Raw genomic sequence first — 23,943 nt, forward strand, 5'->3', positions numbered from 1 at the left:
ATCTCAGGATGCCAAGCAAAAGCTGGCATTGCCTGGGAGCGATCCCAGACAGGTCGGGGATGTCGACTGGGGCTGGGTTATAGTCACAGCCGTGTAGCACCATGAGATCCACCGCTGAACTGCTGGGCTTGGGCACACCGGTGTTGCTGGGACAGCAAAACGTTCGGCATCAACGAAAGCACCCCGGGTTTCGCCCTGGGCTGCCCTGTCTCCAGCCATCGCTAAGCCCCGGGCGCATGCAGAGGCCAAAGCTTTGGAGGTGAGGCTGCCGTGCGGGGGGCTCTGGCACGTTCATGTGGTGAGTCACCTGGTGAGCAGGGCAGCCCGGTCCCGGCGATGTGTCCCTCCCCGCAGCAGATGGTGCCCCAGATCCAGCGCCAGCTGCTCGTGGCCACATCACCCGCGAGCCATGCACACCTAGAGTGCTGTGCAGCTCTCATCTCCAAGCCCACCTCCCCAGGGAGGGCGATAAGTCCTTTCTGAGCATGGGGATGGGGAGGTTTGGTGGTGCTGCCATGGGGTTGGCTGTGCTTGGAGCCTGGCAGGGCATCTGGGCTCTCCAGGGACACCTCCGTTCTCCCTGCCTCAGTTTCCCTATCCATAGTGCAGCTGTCATGACAGTCACCTCTGCCACGTGGCTGCCAGGCTGGATGGTTGTAGGTGAAGCAAGGAAGATGCAATGCTTTAATTGACTTTTCCCCCTGCTTAAAATAATCCTGGAGCTGAAGAAGCAAACCTTTGCTTGCTGGAATTGTTCCCGCCAGGCCCAAGAGGGCCTTTGCACACCAGGGTAAGTCTCTCTATCTTTTTCCTTTTTAAGGTGACCTGAAAAGCAGAGAAAGGCCCAGCCCCAAAATGCTGGTATAAGAGCACTGCCCCACCACCACCACCGCCGCCGCCACAACCCGCCCTGGATTTGCGTGGGCGTTTGCAATGGGACGCACTCCGATGGCACAGATAACCCCCTGCAGTAATGGCTCCATTAAGGTGATCAGCTGTTAATGCAATGACTTCTGCAGCGCTTCAGCCAATCCTCCCGCTCCGGGAAACGCTGCCGAGGCAGAGCTGAGCACCACAAGGTCTCTGCACGGCTCAGACCCAGACGCCCTCGCAGGAGCCCCCAGAGATGGGAAGGGTTAAGCGACGCAGGGACCCCGAGGCAGCGGGAGCGAAGCGAGAGTCTTGCTCGCTTCCTTGTTCCTCCTTGGCAGCAGGCCCACCGATGCCGCAGGTTATCAGCCGTGCGGCCGTGCATGGCCAGGACCTGGCAGCATACAGGAAGTTGTGGGTGCAGGGCTGGCACCTGGGGCTGGGCTGGTCCACCCCCTCCCAGAGGTGCTGGGGACCTGGGTCCATGTTTGCCGTTGCATCCTGCAGCCTCTGGGCCAGGTGACTTCAAGGCTCCTCCAGTGAAAAAAGGGGTTATCATCACTAAAGTTGAACCCCCCAAGCTCAAGGTATTGGCTGTGGGGTCCCTGTGAAGGGACCTGGTGAGGGCAGGGGTCCTACCCCGGCCGTACCCCTCCGGCACCCCTCACCCCCCGCACAGCTGGGCTTGCATCCCCGGCCCTCCCTGGGGTGACAGCAGGGACCAGCAGGGCCCCAGCACCGTGTTGCATCTGTGGTGCCGAGCTCCCACGACCACTCGGGATTTGTGCTCCCCTGCTCTCTCGGCACGCTTGGGGCTGAAAACCTGGAAACCCGGCAATTTGGGAAAGGCTTAAAGCCGCCAGTGCTGAAAGCAGTTGTGGGGCAACAGAGCCGGCTCCCGGCTGTCGTGGGCACAAGGAGCGGCCAGGCCTGGTGTCACCGTCCCCGCGGGGTCCCGGGGGCTCCAGCACCTTCACGAGGGAGGCGCGAGCTGCCAGCGCTCGGGGCATGGCACGTGGGGCGTCTGGTTCGGCGGGCCGTGCCGCGCCGTGGGCCGGCAGCCGGAGGAGGTCCTGGGGAGGGGAGTGTTTCAGCGTCGGGAGCCCGCCTCTTTTCGCCGGGCTGGGAGAGCCGTCGGCCTCATTGCAGCGGCCGGAGGAGGCGACGCCGCTCCGTCGAGGCCAGGAGCCCCTCCGCGCCATGCGACGCCGGGGCCGGGTCCCCCTGTGGGGCTGGCTGCTCTGGGGGCTCTGGGCGCTGCCGGGTAAGTGCCGGGGTCGCGGCGCGGCGCGCTCTGCTACCTGGTGACCCGGGGACAGATACCATCTCGGTTACGGGCGAAGGGCTGCCAGCAGCTCTCGGCATCTGAAGCAAAGCCCGAGAGCTGCAGCCAGGCTGTTGTTGGGTAATGGGTGGCCGGAGCAGCAAACAGAGGTGCGAGTTGGTCCCAAACCTGCTCCGGGCACTGGCAGAGGCTGGTGCGCGGTGCCAGACCCATCCTGCCGCGCTCGAGGCATCGATGTGGGGCGTGGGGTGCAGAGACCCGTCCCAGGGCAGCATGGGGGGACAGGGACGGCCGTCCCTGTGCTCGCCCTCCCTCGAGGCATCTCGGAGTATTTTGCAGGCTCCCTGGGTCGCTGCCGTCACCGAAGTCCCCCGGGGAGGAGCGGTGGCGCAAGCAGGGGGCGGGCGGGCGGCCAGGCCCAGGCCTTGGGGGACGGGGACAGACCGCGTCCCGCTCCGAGCCCGCAGCGGGCTCTGCCGTCAAGGCAAGGGGAAGGGGTGAGCGTCGGGCGGCCGCCAGCCCGCCCAGATGGGCTGCCAGCCGCCGCGTCTCGGCCGAGCGGAGAGCGCTTCCCGGGGCGGACTGCCTCTGCCCCCCGGGGCTGGAAACGGCTCCGTGGCTGGTGAGGACCCCCCAAAAGACATGAGAGCCTCTGCGGGATGCCTCCTCTCCCCAAAAGCTGTAGGCAGAGGGCAAGCTGTCTCAGCCAGTATTTGACCGGGACATGGCCAGCGGGGTAGGGGACACGGCGGGTGTCCAGCCCTGCAGGTGACGTGTGGCATTCGGGCACCACCTTCCTTCTGCAGCAGCTGTGCGCAGCGGGGAGGAGGGATGGGGACGGTCCCAGCCAGGCCGTGGGCAGGCAAAGCCGGAAACAGCGGCTTCGCCCTTGTTAATGTGCCCTGGCAACAGCCCCTGTCTCTGCAATGCCACCTTCGACAGGGTCAGCGGGAGATCCAGGCGAGCAGCCCCTTGTCCTGCTGGATGGCCCCTCTGCCAGCGGGTTGGCAGGACAGGACCCAGCAGAGCCCAGTAGTGTCCTCCCGGCAGCTGAAGACACCAATGCTCAGCTATCTCCAGACGTGTCGCCCACCATGGCCAGACTGGGAATTTGCAGGGCGTTCCCGGAGGCAGCTGTGATCCAGCCTGTGCATCCCTCTCCCTCCAGCTCTGGAGATGGCTGGGCTTCAGGTAACACCATCCCCATAACAGGTAATGCATGTCAGGGCTGGCAACAGGTACATCCCTGCCTGCTGGGGACATCGCTGATGTCAATCCAGGTAGGACTATCTTCTCTTTCCTCCCAGGTGACACAATGGTGCAAACTGCAGGAGCAACGGTCCCATTTGGGACCGGCAAGACAGACGAGGTGCCTCCCAGTACAGCAGCCGCTCCTGGGCTCGCTGAGGGTACAGTAGCAGGAGATAGCCCCCAGGCAAGGGCAGGGGTTTCTTCTGCAAGCCCTGCTGGCCAGCCCACCAGCATCCCTGTGGCTCCTGCCACCTCTCGGCATGGGCACCCTCCAATCCCTGCACCAACAGAGCACACGTCGACTCTTGCCACAGGGAGCAGCAATGCTGGGCTGGCCGCAGCCACGTTGTCCCCAGGTCCACACATCCCCACTGAAGCGGGGACAGGTAAACCACCACCCTCAAACAGCAGCACCGCTCTTCAGCAGGCCCAGGAGGCAACTAGAGCAGCTCTGGAGAGCATCGCTGGAGAGCCGACCCCAGGAAGAGTCACCCGTATGCTAGAGGGGACTATGGCAGAGCCACATGCAGGTGCTACAGGCCCACTGAAAGGGGCCTTCCCAAAACTAGACAGAGGCATGTCCCCCACGATTGCACAAACCACCATTGCTCAACCAGTGCTGGCATCTTCCTTGGTCCCTGGCAAAGCCACTGATGCCAATGAATGGGTCCAGCTGGACAATGCTATCACTGCACAGGGGATGCTGGGGACAGCACAGAGCACGGCACTGTCTCATATCGAACTAGGCACAGGGATGTCACCCCCTGCCATAAAAAAGAGCACTGCTGCGCCCCGTGCAGCTGCTGGGCTCCCATCTCAGGAGGTCACGTCGGAGCTGGACAAGGGCACCTCCCCTCCTACCACAGGAGCCAGCGTCTCGCTTGCCTCCTCTCTGCATACAGGCAGAACCGTGGGGCCAGCGGCAGGCCCAGCTGGTGGTACCACTGACCCCCCGACACCAGCAGCCCCTGGGGCGGCCCTCCATGCAGTGGCAGGAGGAGCAGGGGAGGTGACACCACCATTTGCCGACCCCGCAAGTGCTTCTTCAGCAAGGGCCACCTTCTCTCCCGTCAGCAGGACTGCGGAGCCAGGGACAACTGCCTTACCTGCTGCTGGCCACGACACCTCCCAGGAGCGCCCGACACTCCCCGCTCAGCCACCTGCAGCCATTTCCCTTGTGGGCCCTGGCGGTGCCACAGCAGAGCTGGAAGGAAGCAGCCCCCCCGTCCTGTCAACTGCGGAGTCAAGCAGAGGAGCCCCATTGCCCACCAGCAATGACGCTGGCCCTGGGCAAGGGGTGGCGCGCTCGTCCCCACATGAGACTAATGGCACTGCTGGAGATGGGCAGCCTAGAGCTGGCGTCAGCCCCTCCCTCCGTGCCACCACACCAACTCCAGATACAGCAGCCACAGCCGCTGGTGGGCGCCATGCTGACCCAGCAACCGACTCCTCTTCCTCCAGTGTGGAAGTAACCGCTGCAAAGCACGTCCACGCTGGGTCATTTCCAGCCCCTGAAAACACCACTGCTGAGCTGGTCTCCAGCACGCGTAGACTCGCCTCCAGAGCAATGACTGGCAGTGCTTCCCCAAGGACTGTGAACACCCTGGTGCGGATGGGCACAGCACCATTCCCCAGCACTGCCGGAAACACCCCACCTCCTGGCACGGCATTTCCTGATGATCCCAGTACCGCTGCTGTGCTGACGAGCAGCCTCCCCACCGTGCCGCGTGGCCGTCCTTCTCCCAGGCCCTTCACAGGCACGGCGTCCTCCCTCGGAGACCCCACCGGGGCTCTGCCCACTGAAACGGCCTTTGCAGGGGGAGCAGGGACCATGATGCTACCATTCGCCGACCCCGCAAGTGCTTCTTCAGCAAGGGCCACCTTCTCTCCCGTCAGCAGGACTGCAGAGCCAGGGACAACTGCCTTACCTGCTGCTGGCCACGACACCTCCCAGGAGCGCCCGACACTCCCCGCTCAGCCACCTGCAGCCATTTCCCTTGTGGGCCCTGGCGGTGCCACAGCAGAGCTGGAAGGAAGCAGCCCCCCCGTCCTGTCAACCGCAGAGTCAAGCGAAGGAGCCCCATTGCCCATCAGCACCGCTATGGTGGAAGCAGCTGCAGGTGAATCCTCTCCAGCAAGACTCAGTGTGGCAACGTCCCTGCCTCTTACTGGAAGCGGCGCTGGCGAAGCACAGATAGACGTGTCCCCTGGAGCCATTGCAGCACCATCTTCCCTCAGCAGGTATGGCAAGATGACCAGCCCAGCTGCAGACGTGTCCTCCTTCGTTACCATGAACCTAATTAGCGAAGCAGGGCCAGCCTTTGGAAACACCCCTACTGAGAAAGGTACGAGCAAGTCCCCCACAGCGGCAGGAAGTTCCCCCAGGCCTGACACCGCGAAGCCCTGGGATGCCAGTCCCGTCTCTGCTCCTGCTCCGTCTGGCCATCCGGGGCCAGCTGCGGGCTCACCGCCACCAGCAGTCAGCGTCGCAAGTGACCCTGCGCCGTCCAAGGCACCCAGGAGTGGACCTGTGAGTGAGTCAGCTGTCCATGGGTCTTCGCTGCTCCTCACACCGTCCTCAGACATGACAGCTCTGGTTTTAGTCACTGACAACAGCAACCCAGACCTGGGCCCTTCTTCAACCTCGGGCAAGGTCTCCATTGGACTCTCCTCCCCTTCTAGGGACTTCACTTTTAACCCAGCCACAGCCACAGCTACTCCGGGCATGGACACCACAACACTGCAGGATCCTCGGCATTTCTCAGCCCCGAATGCTGGTGTCACCAGTGAGCCAGTGCCGCATGTGTACATTCAACACCCCAACGCCACCAGCCCTCCACGCACCTCCCACGGTTCCCCCGAATCCCCTAGTGGGGAGATGTGGTCGCACACAGCCGAAGCAAACCTGGCGGGGGTGTCCCGAGGTCCGAGCACAGGCGAACCAGGCGCAGGACCCACTGCCCCTGTCTCCAGTCCTAGGAAGCTGCGTGATCCTGCGGTTTCCCCTCCATCCCCCAGCAGCGTCACTCCCACCACTGTTCAGCCAGCAACAGCTTCCGAACCCACGGAGGGCACAACCACAGCAGGAACAACCGCCAACCTCGCTGGAGCTGTCAGCACCCCGGAGACAGCCAGAGCTGGTAGTGCTGCTGCAGCACCACGTGCAGGCGTCCCCCCTCTCCTGGAAGAGGGTCCCACTACAGGGCCACCCCTGGGGGAGGCCCCATTCAGCACCGCCCCAAGGACAGCAGCAGCCACATCATCGCTAGCGCATGGCAGCGATGCCCACTGGGCCCAGCACGATGCCTCCCCCAGCCCCGATGGCAGCACCGCCACTGCGCCATATTCAGAGTCCCCGGATATGGGCCTGGCGGAGGACTCGGGGGCTGGCATGACCCACGTCCCGCCTCCTGCTTCCCCGACACAGACAGCAGCCGCCTCCCTGTCCCCAGGTGCTAGAAATGCCGCAACCGAGCCGGTCATGGGTCCCTCTGCTCATGTGGGTATAGTCACCCCAGAAGCAGGCTGGGATTCAACCTCAGCCAAGGGAAGGTGGTTTCTCATCTCCAAAAAGTATGTCACCCACCCAGGTACAAGCTTGGAGGAATCTCTCCAGAGCCACTTTGGGGCCGAGCTGGCTCCAGACCTGCCAGCTCCTGTGCGTGGCACGGGGCCACCTCACAGCCATGCACTCACCAGGGCTGAGCCACCACCAGAGCCATCCACCCAAGGGGATGATGCTCCTCAAACCAGGCCCCCAGCGGGCTTTCCTCTCCTGGCTCACGGGGGCAGTCGCTCTGCTCTGCCAGCCTTGGCAGACACCAGTCCAGCACCGGATACAGCCAGCCCCCTCCCCGGCACTGCTCCCACCTGGACTCCCCCACTTACATTGCCACCAGTCACCAAAAATGCAGCCACAGAGGGTGCCAGGGGCAGGTCACAGCCAGCAGGAGACGGCAGCACTCTGCAGACAGCTCTAGGTTCAAACCCAGTTGAGAATGCAACAGCAGACACCTGGACGAGCAGGACAGACAGCGAAAACACCCCTCCAGGGCCACCTCCACGTGCATCACCTTCCTCCAGAGCCAGCGTCGCCACTCAGCCGTACACGTCCTTGGCGAACCAGAGCATCAGCACTGCTGAGCCGACAGCAGACACATCCTCCCCAGCCGTCGGGGCCGGGGCAGCAGGGCCAGCCCCAGGACTGTCCCCCTCCATCACTGCAGGGGCTGAGCCAGGCACCAGCAAAGCGCCCCCAGCGGCGTGGTCTGCCCCGGGCAGCAAAAGCACCACAGCAGGGGCCGCAGCGGGTCCATCCTTGCCAGTGGTGCCCAGCCCCGCTACAGAGCTGACCGGAGCATCTATCCCAATGCTCAGTCCCAGTACGGCTGAGCCGGGTGACAGTGCATCCTCTCCCATCTCCAGCAGCACAGGGTCAGTGGTGGAGGCATCCTCTGGCATCCCCAGGGACGGTATCACCGGGACAGCAGCAGGGGTAAGCGATAGTGCTCTCGGCATGGCCACATCTTCCTCCAGTGCCCCAGCTCGTGCTCTGCCTCTCCGCAGCGGGGCCATCATGAAGCTCATCACGGCTGCTTCGTCCTCGCGCAGCTCCCGCAGCGCCTCTCGACCCCCATCAGAGCCTGTTGAAAGCACCAGCAAAACCTCCACAAGGTCTTCCAGCCCAGGCACCAACAGGGCCGAGGACGAGCCCTCTGCCGAGGCATCCTTGCCGAGTATAGGTAGCACGCGAACAGGGGAAAGCACAGCCGCAACCTGGTCAAATGTCAAAGGAACCACCACGCTGGCAGAGACCACCGCTTCCTCCCCGGACCCCTCCAAGAGCAGGGCCAAGGGTGCAGCATCCCCCGCCAGCAGCAAGGGCACCGCTGTGCCTGTCACCAACACCTCCGTCATGGAGATGTGGACCGGCACAACATCCCCGTCTGTTGACAGCACAACCCCCATACCAGCCACCAGTGTGCCCACTGCAGCCCCAAAACACACCGCCACACTTTGGCCGACTGACACGCTGCTCCCACTCAGCAGCCTGTTGCCGAACCCTGACAACTTCAGCCCGGTGCTGCCAGAGGAAATGTCCTCCTTGCTCACCTCTGATTTTACCACTCGACCAGTGAGGGCTACGGCAGCCCCTGGGGAGCCACTGTCACTCACGGTGCCACCGAGAGCTGAACCTACAGGCACTGGGGCAACTTCAGGCACAGCCGTGGTGGCCACTGCTAGCAGTACTGCCCAGCCAGCCCTGGGCACCTCGTCCCCACTTACAAACACACTAACGTCCACAACGACTGCCGTGAGCTGGAGTCGTGCCCCTGTGGAGGCTGCAGCAAGTCCGTCCTCCCCAGGGACTGGAGGTTTCCCAGCTGGGCTGTTGCGACAGCTGACAACCCCCGCAAATGGCATCTCTGCGGCTGATGGAGGTGGCGGCACTTTATCCACCCGACTCACCACCACCAGGCTACCACTGGGCACCATCCCCTCCAGCAACACCGTCACCGCAGCCGACCCACCCAGAGAGGAGACCTCTGTGGCCACCGCAGCCGGCAGGACAGCTGAGACATCAACTGCCAGAGCAGGGTTTGCCATGGCAAAGACCACTGGCACCAGCCGTGCCCTGTCCCCTGCCTCAGAGCAACCCGCCACGAACAACCAGGCAGACGGACATGCGCTATCTGACTCTGGCCATGTTGACAGGGAGGATGAAGGCATGAGCCCGACTCCAGCGGCCGTTGACGGGCTCGCTGCTTCCCCAGCTGTGCGTGGTGCTGCTGAGAAGCAGACAACTATGATGATGTCTGACGATACAGCAGCTGGTAGCAACGCAGGCCTGTCGCCTGCTCTATTCACACACGCTGCTTGGCTGCACACAGCCAAGCCCACCACCACCGTGCTTGCAACAGTTGGCAAAGACGCTGCAGCTGCATCACAGACAGCTCTGGCTTTGCCTGTTTTCACCCCTTCGCCAAGCGAAGCAGCAACTAGCAAAACAGTGTTAATCACAGACAGCATCCCAGCTCAAACAGCCTCCAGGACGGTCCTCGGAGGGAACAAGGCAGCAGCCAGCCTGCCTTCCTCGGTCACCAGCAGCACCCCAGCCCCAGGGGAGCCAGTCCTGGGCCAGACCACAGCCGAGCCGGCAACTGCAGCAACGGAAGCAAGAGACATGGCTGCAACCATCTCCCAAACTACCAGCGCTGTGCTGGCAGCCAGAGCACCGCTGGCCACTGTCAGAGGGACAGCAGTAAGCCCACACCTTGGTCCCAGCACTGCTAGCAGCCAACCAGGAGCCACTATCTTATCTCCCTCAATGCAGAGCACTGCGATGAGGCCAACCACTGGGTCCTTGGAGGTGTCCAGTCCCAGCCACACCATTGTGGTGCCTGGTACACCTTTCCTCGGCAAGTACAACACAACGGAGGAGCCAACAACTGGACCATCGTCCGTACTCAGCAATGGTGCAACAGGGGAGCCGGTAGCCTCCCTGGCATTCGGACGTGCCACATCTGCACCAGAAGCAGGTGCCTCCTCTCCCACGGCCATCAACAATCCTGCGGCAGGACAGGCATCGAGCACGTCACCTTCTGTCACCCAGACGTTCCTGGGGCGACCTACCTTGCGGGAGAAAACGGCTGAACCTGCCAGCAGCAGCTCAGGCACCATCGTTCCTGACATCTCAGGGGGGACGACAAACCATGTTTCCTCTCCTGCATTTGCTGCTGTGACCAGCCCCACCGGTGCACATCTGAGAAACGGCACAGTGCTCCCCAGCTCTCTCAGTGCCCCAGCTGGGCTGACGCTAACAGCAGCTTCCCCCAGGCACAGCACTGCAGATAGCACCTCAGCAAGCACCCTTCACGTCCCCAGGGACAACACAGCCAAAGAGCTGGCCACGGTGACCTCCCCCACGACCCTAAATAGCAACGCAGCGGGGGCAGCCAGAGAAGAACCCCAACCTGGGACGCTTCCCACGCTTGCAAAGGGCATCACCACCTTACACGAAGATCTTGAGCCTTTCTCTGTCTTTGGCACCCATGTAGCTGTGCCGGTCCCTGCGGTGGGCAGCCCAACTGGATCACAGCCCGCATTTGCCACCACGTCCATCCCTCCTGCCTCTGCCACCAGCCCAGAGCCAAGCACCATGGACAAAATCAGCCCCTCACCAGCTCCGCTCATGTCAGCAGCATCTGGAAATGGAGTGGTCAAAACGGGGCTTGCAGAAAGTATCACCCCAGCAGCTCACACCACCACAGCCATGTCACCACGCAGCATGCCGTCCATCCCACCCACGAGCCCAGTGAGACCAGCCCAGGTGACTACGACACGTGTCAGCTCAGCCGAGGAGGTGGGAAACCTCCTGGGTGGCACCACCATGGCACTGGGGAAACCACCTGCAGCCACCAGCCCCACTATCACTGCAGCTCCTGCCTTTGGGACGTGGAAAGGACCAGCCACGGCACCAAGGGCTTCTGCTCACACCATCTCTAGCCACAGAAATCACATGCTTACACCCTTGCCTGAGCTCCGACCCACCCTAGGGCTTAGCAGTAAGTAGATTTTCTTCCTTCCTCCTGAGGCAGAGAACATGAAGGGGGTTCATGGCCCGGCTGAGCTGCTGTGATTGCAGAGGGCATGGCATGGCCCGGGGGTGGCTCATCTGCGTTACAGGTCAGGCTGGGGGACTGACAGGATTCTCCTTCCCTGGTCAGCACAGTACATGTGCCCACAGCCAGCCCAGTCTCAACCCTGTGGACGGTTTTGTTGCCCCATCTCTCCTGTGTGCACATTTTTGTCTTACCTTTCACAGCTCAGGTGAGGAAAATCATTTAAGTGCCTGCTCATAGTTGTGCCCAAATCCTAAACTGGGAAGGCAGGTTTCTTTGCAGGACAAGCATCTGCAGGCAAAGACAATCTCCCTGCATTATAGCGATGATAGACATGGTGGGACTATCCCACCCTCCCTGCAGGCAGGGGGTGTAAAAGGGCAAGCTTGCCGTGCAGGTGCAATGGGTGGAGCAGATTTAATTATTTTTAATTTTCTATTAATCACCTGCTTCTGTTAGTTCCAGCTGTGTCACTATACCCATACGGTGCGGAGGGAAATGACAGAGAATACGTTGAAAGGAAGGTGGATTTTAATTCCCCGCTGTTCAAACCAGAGATCGGATTCCCTTTTGGGAAAACACTACATGACTCTCTCTACGTGAGTTTCCATGGCTGCAGAGCACACAAGTGATATACAGCTTGTGTGGGGGAAAAAAACAGCAAAAATGGAACAGAAACCTAATTTTAATATGGATGTTAGTTTTTCACAATTTAAAATGGCTGGTTTCTGCCTATGTGTGTGCAGGGTATAAATAAAAGCCATACTGCTGGGTAGGCACCGCCTGAGGAGTCTGGTGTCAGTAAATAACTACTTATTTTGTTCAGTTTACAGATAATGGACAAATCATTTTCCCACCTACGGACAACTATGTCCCCTCCAACCCTAACCCGCCTCCCCAGGGCTTCAGTGGCCATGAGAGTTTGCCAACGTTGGCTGCATTTTGGGACGACGCCGATTTTTCCCAGGGTGTTGGCACCACATGGTACCAGGTAGGGGCCATCAGTGACCTCCCCGGGAGAGTCCTGCTCTGACCTCCAAAGCAATCCCATCCTTTTTAAACTCCGTCTCTTGAAAACTCACAGGAATACCTCACCCTCAGCTCTCCCCAAAACCCCCTTATCCGTGACGTGGAAGCGAAGATTGAGAGATACATGAAAACCTCCTACACAGCAAAATGGACCCTGAAGGTGACATGGGAGGAGGCTCCAGCGTACCCATCCCAGCGGGACGATGCTCGGGTGAGCAGAGGGGGTCAGACCTGAAGGCGCCATGTCTGCGGGACTCCCCTGGTGATGGGGGGCCCTGCTGCACCCAGGCAGGGTGCTTCTGCGGCCTTTCTCAGCTTCCTGGCAGGGGGGGAGTTCAAGTCGTGATGCAGCTTTGGTTTTACGACATGTGAACACGACATGTGTCCTCCACGACAGGACACAAATGCAACAGCGTACATCTGTATATTGGAGATTCCCTGCTTGTTTCGTTCATGATTTTTCTGATCTGCTCTCAAAGGGCCTTCTCCCACTGCTGTCCCACCGCAGGAAGCCTTGATGACTTCTCCCTCCCTGTCTCTCCTTGGCTAGCCTGCTACGGCCTTGCTCTGCACTTCGCAGGAAGCAGGAGAGGCAGGCTGACAGGGTGCTGCGGGTTTCTCTAGACAAACACGTACCAGGCGGTCCTCACCACTGATGGGAACCAAGCCTTCGCCCTGTTCCTGTACCAAGACGGTGGCATGCAGTGGGACTACACCAAGCTCGCAGCGAGGAACGTGCTCATCGGCTTCTCCAGGTACATGTGTGTGTGCATATGTGTCTGCACATGTGGGCATGCATGCGTGTGTGTGCACGTGTGCGCATGTGTGTGTGTGTTTACTGCTGGGTGTGAGTAGAGGTGTCTGTCACTCCTAGCTCAGAGTTGCACTGTATCTAGACCTCTTGCCTTCACCCGTGGCCCTATGGTCTGTTGCTCCTCTGTGGGGGAGCGGGAAGGACCTACGTCGAGCCATAGCACCACCAGGTCGTTTCTCCTTTGCGCTCGATGGGGAGATGCTCAAGGCAACCCATGGGATGGAGAAAGGAGGGGGAGAGAGGTGTAGGGTTGTGTCAGAAGCATGATCTGGGACTTTCTCTCTTCACACAGTGGCGACGGATATGCCCAAAATAATGAGCTGACTCAAAAGCCACCGGCTGTTAAATACCGGCCCGATCAGTACAGAGGCTACGACACTGGTATGGCACGGGGGGAGGCTCTTGGTCCAGCACTGGGGGACTAGAGAGGAGACATGTGCCCGCACGCATCTGCCTAGGAGTGCGTCCCCGGCACATGTCCTTGTGGGGCGATGGAGAGTGAAGCCTATGTGAGGACTGGCAGCTGAGAGTTAGTGGGGTCTAAAAGCAGAGATGAGCACAGATACAAGAGCAGAGCACGAGTCCCCATTTCCCTTCAGCCACGGTTTCCATGGCCACCCCAGCACCAGCAGTGTTGGCTCTAAAGGAAGCCTGGAGACCTCATGTGAGAGGTTAATGGCAGGGGACGGTCATCCAGGCCAGGCGCCCAATCTCTCCTCTCTGGAGGAGGCGAGATGCCAGCTGAGGCCTCAGCGTTTTGGCAGTTGCGGTAGGACATTGGCTGTGTTGTTGGCCATTGGCTGTGTTGTTTGCTGGTTGCTCCCCCAGATCTGCGTGGGCTCTGGATCTACAAGCTGGACAGTCATCCCCGGGTGAACTACAAGCTGCGCTGCCTCGTGTGGCTGGCAGCACAGCCGGAGCCGGCCAGCTGGAACAGAGAGCTGCCACCCTGCCCCTGCTCGCAGCCCCAGGCAGAGCTGGACCCCCGCTACCGGTGGAGCAGAGGTGCTGGTGCCCCTGCTCAGGGAAAGGGGGTCAGGGAAGAGGCAACCAAGAAACCCAGAGGAGGGAGATTCAACCCACTGTTGCATGGGTTGCATCCCTCTAGTCAAGCCTCTCTAGTGCTCCAACCCCTGTGGGCCCCTTCCTGAATTGGGCTCCTTCCTCCATCATTTCATTGCCCTCCCAGCACGTCTGGGGAGGGTTGAGGCCAGTAGATAAAGGCTGTGGGGTGGGATAAGGCTGGGGTTCTCCTCTCGCTCTCAGGGCCCCGGGTCAGCTCCCAGGGCAGGGGCAGCTGGTGACACCTCAAACCCTTTCAGGCCTGGCAGATGCCTCCGTGACCATGCTGCGCACCTCATCCCCAAGCCAGGCTGGAGCTGGGGTCCGGTGTCTCTACCGGAATGAGAGTTTGCTCGAAGGCTGGCAGGAGAGAGACTGGAGCCTTCCCCTCCATCCCACCACTGGTAAGCAAGCACCGTGGCTCTCTTTCCTTAAAACACCTGCAGACAAGCCATGAGAGCAGCTACAGCCCCCAGCGTTCTCCCGGCAGACAAGTAGCCCATGGCTGTGGTGAGCCCCACGTCTGAGAGCCCCAGCAGCCTCAGCAGTGCCCAGTCACGTTCCTCTGCAGATGGGGAGCTGGAGGCCTTTGACTGGTGTTGCCGGCGAGTGGGGAAACCCATGTTCTGCGCCAGGTTTACCGAGAAGAGACCAAGGGCCAGCTGTGAGGGATACATGCCACCCACCCTTGGTGAGTCCCCAGGGCTGCCTGCACAGCCTCCTTGCTGTGCCAGAGCAGGAACCAGCCCTAACCTTGCCAGCCCAGGAACTGGTACTGCGCAATTGGCACAGCTGTGTGTGGTCCCCATCATGACCCCGGCTTTGCACGCCCAGCTCGCAACCGTGGTCCTCTCTCCTCTGTGCAATGATGCCAGCAATTACCTTTCTTCCTCCCTGCAAAACGGCTTCATCCTCTGGGGACCCCAGCCAGCGCCTTTGGGGACCCCCACATCACCACCCTGGATGGGCTCACCTACACCTTCAACGGGCTCGGCGACTTTGTCCTCCTGCTGGCCAGCGATGCTCAGACCAGTTTTGTCCTGCAAGGGCGCACGGCCAGGACTGGCACAGCCCTGGCCACCAATTTTGTGGCTTTTGCTGCCCGATACATTTCCACTATCACCACAACGGTGAGTACCAGCTACCCAGGTATAGGCTTGAGCGCCTAATGAGAGAAGCCCCGCAGACAGGCTGGGCAGCACATCTGCACCACCTAGAAACAGCTGGGACCTGTGAAGCACTCCCCTTTCCTCCATGTGCTGCCTCCCATGAAGGGCCCCAACAATGTGCTAAGTGCAGGTTTTGAACAAAGACTAATGAGAGCCATCTAACAACTCTTGCATGCTGCCCAGCCTTGGCCGGAAGCTCTACAGAAACACTATGTGCTCCATCTGTTCATTGCATACCCTACACCCTGAACACCCATCTCCTCCAGGTTATTAGCACAGTCGCATGCTCTTCGTTTCTTTGCAGAATTGCTCCCCACATCTAGAGTATATTGGAGTAAGTCAAATCCCCCGGTGTCTTAAGAAGCAGCCCTTGAGTAATGGGAGGACGGGCCTCAGAGACGCTGGATCCCACTGTGGCAGCTTGCCACACTGCCACAGCCAGCACAGGGAGCACACCAATACAGCCCCTGGGACTGATCCCCTCTAGGACTGGGTCTAGCTTGCATGTCCCCAGCAGGAGCTGGGAGTGGGATGGCTGGGGGGGTGAACAGATGACCTGACTGGGACATCCGCTGTGTTTTGCAGGTTGAGTGGACCCTGGGGAGCCAAGGTGACATCTCTGTCCTGCTGAATTACAAGACTATCCAGTTTTCCTACTCCAGAGGTGAGCAGGGCATGATGTCATCCTTTAGCTACCAACTGTTCCACCCACGTCCTGCAAGGGGATCTTTCAGGGCAGCCCGGGGCCATTTCCGTCAGAAACGGTGACACTGTGCAGGGAACTGAGGACATCCCGCAGCAGGGTCTGCGTGGGAGCTGGGGCTGGGCCAGTCTCTGCACCGGGCAGAGCTTTCTGCCTGCAAGGAGACTGTGTTTGTGCACAAGAAATAAGACATCTCCATTACTGCTCACTCTTGCAGGTGCAAGGATATTCTCAGCAGCAGCCAGGCCCACAAACCCTTCCCCACCTTTCTTGGGCTAGGAAGTGGCTAGAGCAGGGGCCAAATGGGGGGATGAGAGGTGTCACCATCCCATAGAGATCAGCCCTGCCCTTACCATAAGGGGAACCACCCTAAGCCCCATCAAATCCTTCCTGCCTATACACTGTTGCTGACTTGGCCAGGGCTGATGGGGAGCCCTCCCCTCGCCAAATTCAGAGGCATCATTTCAGGCCCTGACTCCAGGCCTGACCTTGCGTGGATTTTCCCTCTGTGCTCATCTTCACTTGCAGACATGGATGCCGAGGTGTATTACAGCCCTGGCATCCTGGTGGTCAACGCCTCCTCCATCACAGCCATCTTTGACGGGGCCATCACCGTCTCCATCTCAGCCACCTCTGGGATCCTCAGCGTGGTCTGCAGCCTGCCTGATGGGTACCTCAACAGGACCAAGGGCCTGCTGGGTGAGAGGCGTGGCTGGCGCTCGCGCAAAGGCTGCAGGGTGAGATCGGTGCCGTTCAGGCAAGGGACCAGCCCATCCCCAAGGCTCGTGGCCACCTGCAGGGTTGCCTCAAGCTGGTGACTGTGTTCCCTATCAGGGAGGTTGAAGTGACGGTGGCAGGGGCTGGAGGAGCCTGGTAGCATTGCCCAGGCCCTGGGCTTGGGAGGCTGCAGAAATCCAGGACAAACCAAGCTCTGCTTAGGGCTGGGAGCCAGCTGGGCTGCCACCCCTCGGCTCCAGATCCCCAGACCCCGAGCTGGGGTGCAACATCCCCTTCACACCTCAGAGCAGGCTAGCAAACGCTAGAGGAGCGTGCTTGTGAGGGCAGGGGGGCAGGACCCACCTGGGCCTCTCCGGATGGCTAAACTAAAGCCTGACTTGCACCGGAGGCCTGGGGGGCTCCAATCCTCCTGCGATGCTCTGCCAGGTGTATGGAACCACAACCCTGCAGATGACTTCCAGATGCCGAATGGCACCAGCATCCCCACTAACAGCAGCGAGGAGGAAATCTTCAGCTATGGGATGACCTGTAAGTCTGAGCTCAGGAACCATCGCAGCGATCCCCTGCTTCAGCATCTTCAGGCCTCGTTTTACCTGGAGAAATCTAAACACTTGCTCGAGCAAAAATGGTGCCAAGGATTCCCTTTGGTCTCATTACTGCTCCACGGAAACCAGCACTACAAATATGCAGCCTCAAAAACCCTCAGCCCTTCCCGTGGTGTGCTCTCTTGCAGGGGCTGTTGGAGAGTATAGCCTGTTTGCCGAGTCCCCTGCAGCTCCAGTAATGAACTTCATGCCTGTCTTCTTGTCTCGGCTGCGGCAGGAAAATGAAAGCCAGTACCAGCTGGCAGCCGCATGGTGCCGCGGGAGCAGGGAGTGCATCTATGATGCACTGAGTACGGGGGACATGGCCCTGGGCCTGGCCACCCAGAGCCTGGCAGCCAATTTCCAGCAGAAGAAGACAACACTAAGTAAGTGGAGCAGATGCTCACCTCCGAGAGGGCATGGGCTTGGCTCCTTGGGAAATGCCTTGCTCCCTGCCTGGAGCCTCCTGCTCCATGTGGAGGCAGGAGAGATGCCAGCCAAAGTCTTTAAGTTGCACTACCCAACTGGCTGATCCCCAGGGACCAGGAGACACCCCAGTGCAGTGCAACATGAGGGCTTCACTGGTGGGTGGCCAAGGCCACATCTCCTTGGGGTCCTGTCCTCGCCAGGAGGGGCACAGAGCTGGGGGGAGGGGCGCTGTTGTCACACGACAAACACCCAGCTGCATGCCGGGCTGCTCTTTCCTCAGATGCTTTCCCTCCCATCATCACCGGTGATGCTTCACTCACAGCCTACAGGATGGAAAGGGTGACAAGGCAGTACCAAGCGGACAGGGCAGGCACGCGGTTCATCCCCCATGTCTCCCCTGAGCTCAACATAACAGGTAGGGGAGGCTCAGGGGCTTTGCTGAGCCCTACTCTGCCCCTTTCCCTGCACCTTGCCCCTCTCTCCTGCTACCTCCTCTCCTTCCCGTGTCTCTCCCCACACAGAGAACGGCACCCTCACGTGGGAACCCACCGGCAGAGCGCCATTCACAGTCAGCCTGGAGGCCATCGGGGCCAACAACCTCTCCGCCATCCTCCTGCTTAGCTTCACCCTTTGCAACTGCAGCAGGAGCCACGAGTGCGATTACAGCAACACCGTCACCGTTGGCCGCTCTTCCCTGCAGGTAACGGGGTTTGTGCAGCACTGCGTCCCCAGCGCACGTGCCAGCCTGGAAAGCTCCTCAAGCATTGCACAGGGAGTCGCACCGGGCCTGCTCTCGACCAGCTGCACTGGCCATGTCCTCTTGTCCATCCATCCTTGCAGTGTCCCCTAAGCCAGTATCACTGTCCCCTTCTGCAGCTCACAGCCTGCAGGTGTGATGATGGCTACTCAGGTCCCTTCTGCCAGGACCCGCCGGACCCCTGCGACCAGGGCTGCTTCCCCGGCGTGAGCTGTGACCCACGCACCGGCTGTGGCCCCTGCCCTGCCGGCCTGACCGGCGACGGGACGCACTGCGCAGGTGAGGGGCGCAGAGCCCAGCTCACCGTGGCAGCCAGCAGCGGGAGAGCCCGGCTTTTGCTTGATGCCACACCGCCTTGCCTTGGCAGATATTGATGAGTGCACGTGGGGGACAGCATGCCCGGGGAACACCAACTGCACCAACACCGTGGGCAGCTACGTGTGCACCTGCGCTCCCGGTGAGGCAGGTGAGTACCCCCACGCCAGAGCAGCCTTTCTGTCCTGCTGCTGGACATGCTGCCCGCTGCACTGAAGCGGCAGGAAGAAAATTTCTTCCCCAAAAGATTGCCAGGGCCTCCAATTCCCAGTGCCGCGGTAGGGGTTGGGGCAGAGCTTCCTGCCCGGCTGGCTGGAGATGCAAACACTTGTCTGTTGGGCAGAAAAACTTTTTTTCAGTGTAATTTTTCTCCATGAGGAAAATCTCACCTGATCAAAGCTAACACGCCTGTGCGGTGAAGAGGTTTAGGAGCTTCAAATCAAATCCTGATTTCAGAATGGTTTTGGTGGGAGGGAGGAAGGTTTTCATTCTGGTCATAATGTATCAGGCTGGCATTTTATAGAAACAAAAGATTCCAGCTGGGGGGGGTTGCAATGGTTTTCCTTGAGGCTCTGAATTTGTATTAAAAGTCACTAAAAGTTCAGAAGAAAGACATTACAACCTGGGGGGAGGCTGAGCACAGGCTGGGTTGCTCAGCGGGCTTTGACCGGTGCCTGCCAAACTGAAGGGCTGTGACTTCGGTCCCAGTATCCGTTTCACCCCACTGACCACCCCCTCGGCGCTCCCAGGTGTGGGGCCGGGCTGCGCAGCAGCGTGCGGGTCCCACGCCTGCCCCCAGGGCTACTGCAGCAACGGGGGACGCTGCCACCTGGACCCTGCCACTTGCCTGCCCACCTGCCTGTGCCCCCCTGCCTTCACGGACCGGCACTGCCTGGTGGCAGGCGGCGATTTTCAGCCCCCGGCTAGCCCAGGTGGGTGTCTCTGCCCCGCGCCGGGCGGCCTCCGGTGCTGCAGCCCGGCTCACCTGAGCTGTAGGAGGTGAGAGCGACCTCTGTGTCTTTCCCCCTGGCAGATCTGCCCCGGAGGAGTGTGCGGCTGCGGATCCGGACACTGCAAAATGCCACCACTGGGGAAGTCAATGGCACTGTATGTTGTCCAAGGGGGCCAGGCTGTTGCTGTGTCCCTGGGGATCCCCACTGCTAGTGATGTGATGTTGGGGTGCTGCTCTGGAAGGCATTTGGGGGGGGTCTGTCCAACCAGCACCCCCTGCGTTCCCACCAGCAGGGACCCAGCAGCCCCTCAGGCCAGCAGGGAGGTGGCACCAGCCCACAGGGTCCCAGCCAAGTGACGCAGGCTGCACCCGTGGCCGCTCGCCAGGTCCTCCATGCGTGAATGAAAGGCCTCGGGGCTCGGACGTGTCGCCCTTCAGACTCTGCCCCACGCCGGTGCCGTCCTGCCCTCCTCTAATACAGCTTCCGCTCCCCCTCGCGCAGGTCGCGGCCGTCCTGGCATCCCTGGAGGTGAAAGCTTTCCAGAGCAACAGCAACATCACCCTCACGTGAGTGAGCTGGGGATGGGCTCCATGCAGCCCCAGGCTGAGGGAAGCAGACAGGGCGCGAGGTGGCAGAGTTTGCAGGGCAATGGGCAACCCCCCCACCCCCACCCCGGGTCTGTCTTTTCAGCCCCATGGCTGATAAACACCCAGAAGGGGTGTTTATGGGAAAAATGGGGAAACTAGGGCACAGCAAGGCTCAGCTGCGCTGGTGAGGTGGTAGCAGATCTGCCCACAAACTCTGGCTGCCTCTTCCTTTCGCCATAGGGACATCAGTGGTGGCTTCACTTTCACGGTGGTGTCCGAATTTGCCTATGACAGCACCAGCTTCGTGATCCAGTTCCTGAACGAGGAGCTGAGGGAGGCCATCACCAGCGCCTTCAATGGGCTGCCCAAGCGAGGGCGGCGGGCAGTGGGAGCACGCATCGCCTTCGAGCGCCTGCACAGGGACAATGTCACTGACCTGGTGAAGCGTGAGTCTCTCCCGGAGCCATGGCTCCAAAGAGCCAGCTCAGCCTGGGTGCCAAGGAGGAGGACCCAAGAGTCCCCCAGCCCAGGCCACACCACCCTCCATGCCCCAGGGTTCAGATAATGGTGGCACTGACAGATGCGGGTTGGTGGCAGTGCTCCATCCAACACGTGGCTCCTGCTGGGGAACACTCCAAGGGGACACCTCCTGGGGCAATACTGCTCCAAAACCTGGGGATGCTGTCCAAGCCGGGACTGTGTGGTTGAAGCCCTGCACTCTCCATGCCTGCCTCTCTCCCCAGTGACGGTGTATGAGCTGAGGCGCTATTTCCCCTGCGGCCTCTCCGGCTATGAAGGCTACCAGCTGGACTACACAGCCAGTGCCGGCTTCCTCTGCGTGTCCCCTTGCAACATGGGCTACTGCCAGCACGGTGGCCAGTGCCAGCACCTGCCAGATGGGCCCACGTGCAGGTAGCAGCACGAGATGGGGCGGACAGGGGAGGACATGGCCAGTCCTCGCTGCAGTGCGTCAGCCACCTCTCTCCAGAGGCTTCATCTCCCCTCTGTCCCCCTCTGCAGCTGCATCCCCTTCTCCATCTTCTCCCCCACCGGCAAGCAGTGTGACCGGCTCACCGTCAGCCTCGGAGCCTTTGTCGGCATCTTGGTGGGGGCACTGGCTCTGCTGTCCCTCCTGCTCGCTTCCGCCTGCCTGGTGGCACGGCTCTGCCGCCGGCACAAGGACACCGAGGGGTAAGTGGTGCCCCATGCCCTCCCGCAGCAGCTGGGATGCGGCTCGGGACCAGAGCCATGTGGACATGGGTGCTGGTCAAAAGGCTGTCAGGAACTGGGTAGAGCAGGGAGACTGAGTTTGGATGTCAGAAAGAGCATTACCCGCTCCAAAAAAATTGGTGTAAAATTCATCACTGAAGGGCCAAGAGCTGGTTAGACACTTTTTCCCCAGGCAGCGGATAGCGAGATGAGCCTGCCTTGAGTGAGCAGTTGAGCTGGGTGGTCTTCAGCATCTTCCGGTCTCTTTTCCAGTCATCTGCTGCTCAAGGGTCCAGTAACTTCAGCGGGTTGAAAACTACATTCTTTTTTTCCCCATTTCAGAGAATATTTACATTTCTTCCTCAAACCACCCAGACAGAATTTGGTTACAGAATGGATTTCTATTTAATTTTAATTTGAATAAAGTCCAAGTAATTTCCAGTGTAACTCATATTTCCCTGGGAAGAGTTGGTTTGCAGCAAGAAAAGACTGTTGCAGAAGTGGCCCTCACATTTCTGCTCAGAAGGGAGTTAGCAGACGGCCGATGAAGTGCAAGGCTGGGAGGGAAATGCCAGCATCTCCCTTCTTCCTCCCCAGCCGTTGGTCCCAGTCCAGAGGGCTTTTCCATGTTAGCAGGAAGCTCAATGTCCTGAGGCCCTTATGCTGGCCAAGGAGGTGCTAGAGCAGGTCAGAGCAGGATTGGGACCATTCCCTGTGCTTATGTCTGGGCTGTGCTGCATCCTGCACCCACTATGAGCTCCCTCATTGCCCAGGGAGCAGGGATTCACCAAGCCGACCGGGAAGTGCCTCTGTTCATTTGCATTTGTGTCAGACAAGAAATTCTGTGCATCTCCTCTGTTTCCCTCCCCCCAAATCCCTGTCTCCATCCCCTCTCCCCAGCCCCACACCCTCCCGCCCATCTCTGCTCCCCAGTCTGGTCTGACCCTGGCGCCAGCACAATACAGGGGCTCTCCCAACGCTTTCTGACATGTTGTCTTCTTTCTGCTCCCCTTGTTTTAGGGCCAAGGAGTCCTTCTGGAGAGCACGGCCATTCTCCTGTGAGTATGTCCATGCCAAAATGCCCCCTGGCTCTGCTTCGCTCCCTTAAATGTAACTGGCCTCCAGCAGGGCTTCAGCCTCCCAGCTCTGAGTCAAAGCTGGTTTAGGGGAGCATTGGCTGGTGGATCACTCCCCTCCTCACCCACTGAGGCACCCCTCCCACCCCGCTCAGCCTGACCTCGCAGGGCTCCCCCCAGTTCTGCTCGTATTTCTGCTCCAGCTCTCACCAAGGCAGAAGATGGAGCAGAGCCCATCTCCGCCGACGTCTCCAAACGGTGCTGGGTACCGCAGCTCCAAGCCATTGACCCATCAGTTCAGGTCTGCCTGGGGTTTATTTCCCAGCTGCCTGAGGCCAGCTGTGAGTGTTGGGGTATTGGGGGGGGGGGGAGGGGGCGCACTTAGGGTAGTGCTGGCCTGCCCACGGACCAATGTCCTCAGCTGGCTGGTTCGGGGGTTTGAGTTTGCCCAGGAGCTGCTGGTGCTGTGCCTCGTCCCAGAGCAGCAGGCGCCTCTGTGCTGCTCTCAGGGGCTGAAATGGCACAGGGAGCCTCACCTCTCTGCATGGCCACGTTTTGACTGGGATGCGCCTTGTACGGCCATCAGTGGACAGGGCTGGTAGTAGGATGAGGACCATGATGAACCAGCCCTCAGAGGGGCTCAGCTTTAAGTCAAAGCCTTATATCCAGTCCCTGCACGTCTGAAGGTCTCTGCAGGTGTTTGCTAGCGCTTGGGTCTGAGCTGTGCTACCACTTGAGCTAGTAGCAAAGGCCAGGCCTGCTGCAAAGCTCTTGCACACAGTCACTCATCTATAGCACTGCTTTGTTATTTACAGATAAGGCTCACGAGACCCCACGTTAGGCCTCCAAGCCAACCAGTTCAACGACAGTAGCGTGCTGCAGGCTCTCCAAGGCAGCCAACCGCTGAGGTTCCTGCTCTGATGCCTCCAGCTGCTTGTGGAGAGCAAGCTGCCTGCTGGTTTGGACAATGTTAGCATCATGGATGCCGCTGCCACGTCATTCTGCTCTTGAGATTTCGAACAACGTTATGTGTGTGGAGCAGGGAACAAGCGTCTGTCTTTTGGGTTCTGGTCACAGGAAGGTCACTTTTGGGGACAGTTTATCTGGGGGTGATGGTTATGCAAGGAAATGCCTTTGCTACAGTTCACTCTGGAGGAGATGCTACTTTTGAATGAAAAATGTATTGTTAGGGTGGATCATCAGAGCGAGAGAACGCCCTCTTCCACTAAAGACAGGCAGGGTAGTCCTTGAATGTGTGAGTAAGGACGTAGTCCCTTGTGAGATGTAACTGGACCCAGCACAGCCCTCTGAGAGCAGTCAGGTGGGACAATGCAGTGATTATAATCCACAACGAACAAAACAATTAAAAAAAATTATGGCATGTTGCTGCGTAAGTTATATGCGCCGTGCAGTGCCTATGCACTAACCCCACTTCCCTTTTCCAAGCTACGGAGCACCTAACAGCAGATTGCACCCACGGCACCGAAGAA

The 23,943-nt window shown here is 60.0% G+C and overlaps 2 protein-coding genes across 2 annotated transcripts; both read left to right on the plus strand.

Moving 5' to 3' along the window:
- The first annotated feature begins 2,070 nt into the window (after window positions 1-2,070).
- On the plus strand, window positions 2,071-7,402 carry LOC138068205 (mucin-2-like). The gene is made up of 4 exons (XM_068954739.1): window positions 2,071-2,134; window positions 3,068-3,367; window positions 3,463-7,064; window positions 7,199-7,402. The coding sequence occupies exons 1-4, from the start codon at window positions 2,071-2,073 to the stop codon at window positions 7,400-7,402; spliced, it is 4,170 nt and encodes a 1,389-aa protein (XP_068810840.1).
- MUC4 (mucin 4, cell surface associated) lies at window positions 7,158-23,799 on the plus strand. Its single transcript, XM_068954653.1, has 27 exons — window positions 7,158-10,971; window positions 11,488-11,627; window positions 11,855-12,019; window positions 12,113-12,268; window positions 12,682-12,812; window positions 13,164-13,252; window positions 13,700-13,876; window positions 14,194-14,337; window positions 14,505-14,624; window positions 14,861-15,063; window positions 15,688-15,766; window positions 16,334-16,504; window positions 16,970-17,071; window positions 17,277-17,513; window positions 17,837-17,971; window positions 18,078-18,256; window positions 18,433-18,592; window positions 18,681-18,779; window positions 19,378-19,560; window positions 19,662-19,735; window positions 20,083-20,147; window positions 20,409-20,614; window positions 20,912-21,080; window positions 21,189-21,359; window positions 22,398-22,435; window positions 22,657-22,794; window positions 23,269-23,799. The coding sequence occupies exons 1-27, from the start codon at window positions 7,776-7,778 to the stop codon at window positions 23,292-23,294; spliced, it is 6,753 nt and encodes a 2,250-aa protein (XP_068810754.1). The 5' UTR covers window positions 7,158-7,775; the 3' UTR covers window positions 23,295-23,799.
- The last annotated feature ends 144 nt before the right edge of the window (window positions 23,800-23,943 follow it).

Source organism: Struthio camelus, chromosome 9, assembly GCF_040807025.1.
Source record: "Struthio camelus isolate bStrCam1 chromosome 9, bStrCam1.hap1, whole genome shotgun sequence".
Lineage (NCBI taxonomy): Eukaryota > Metazoa > Chordata > Aves > Struthioniformes > Struthionidae > Struthio > Struthio camelus.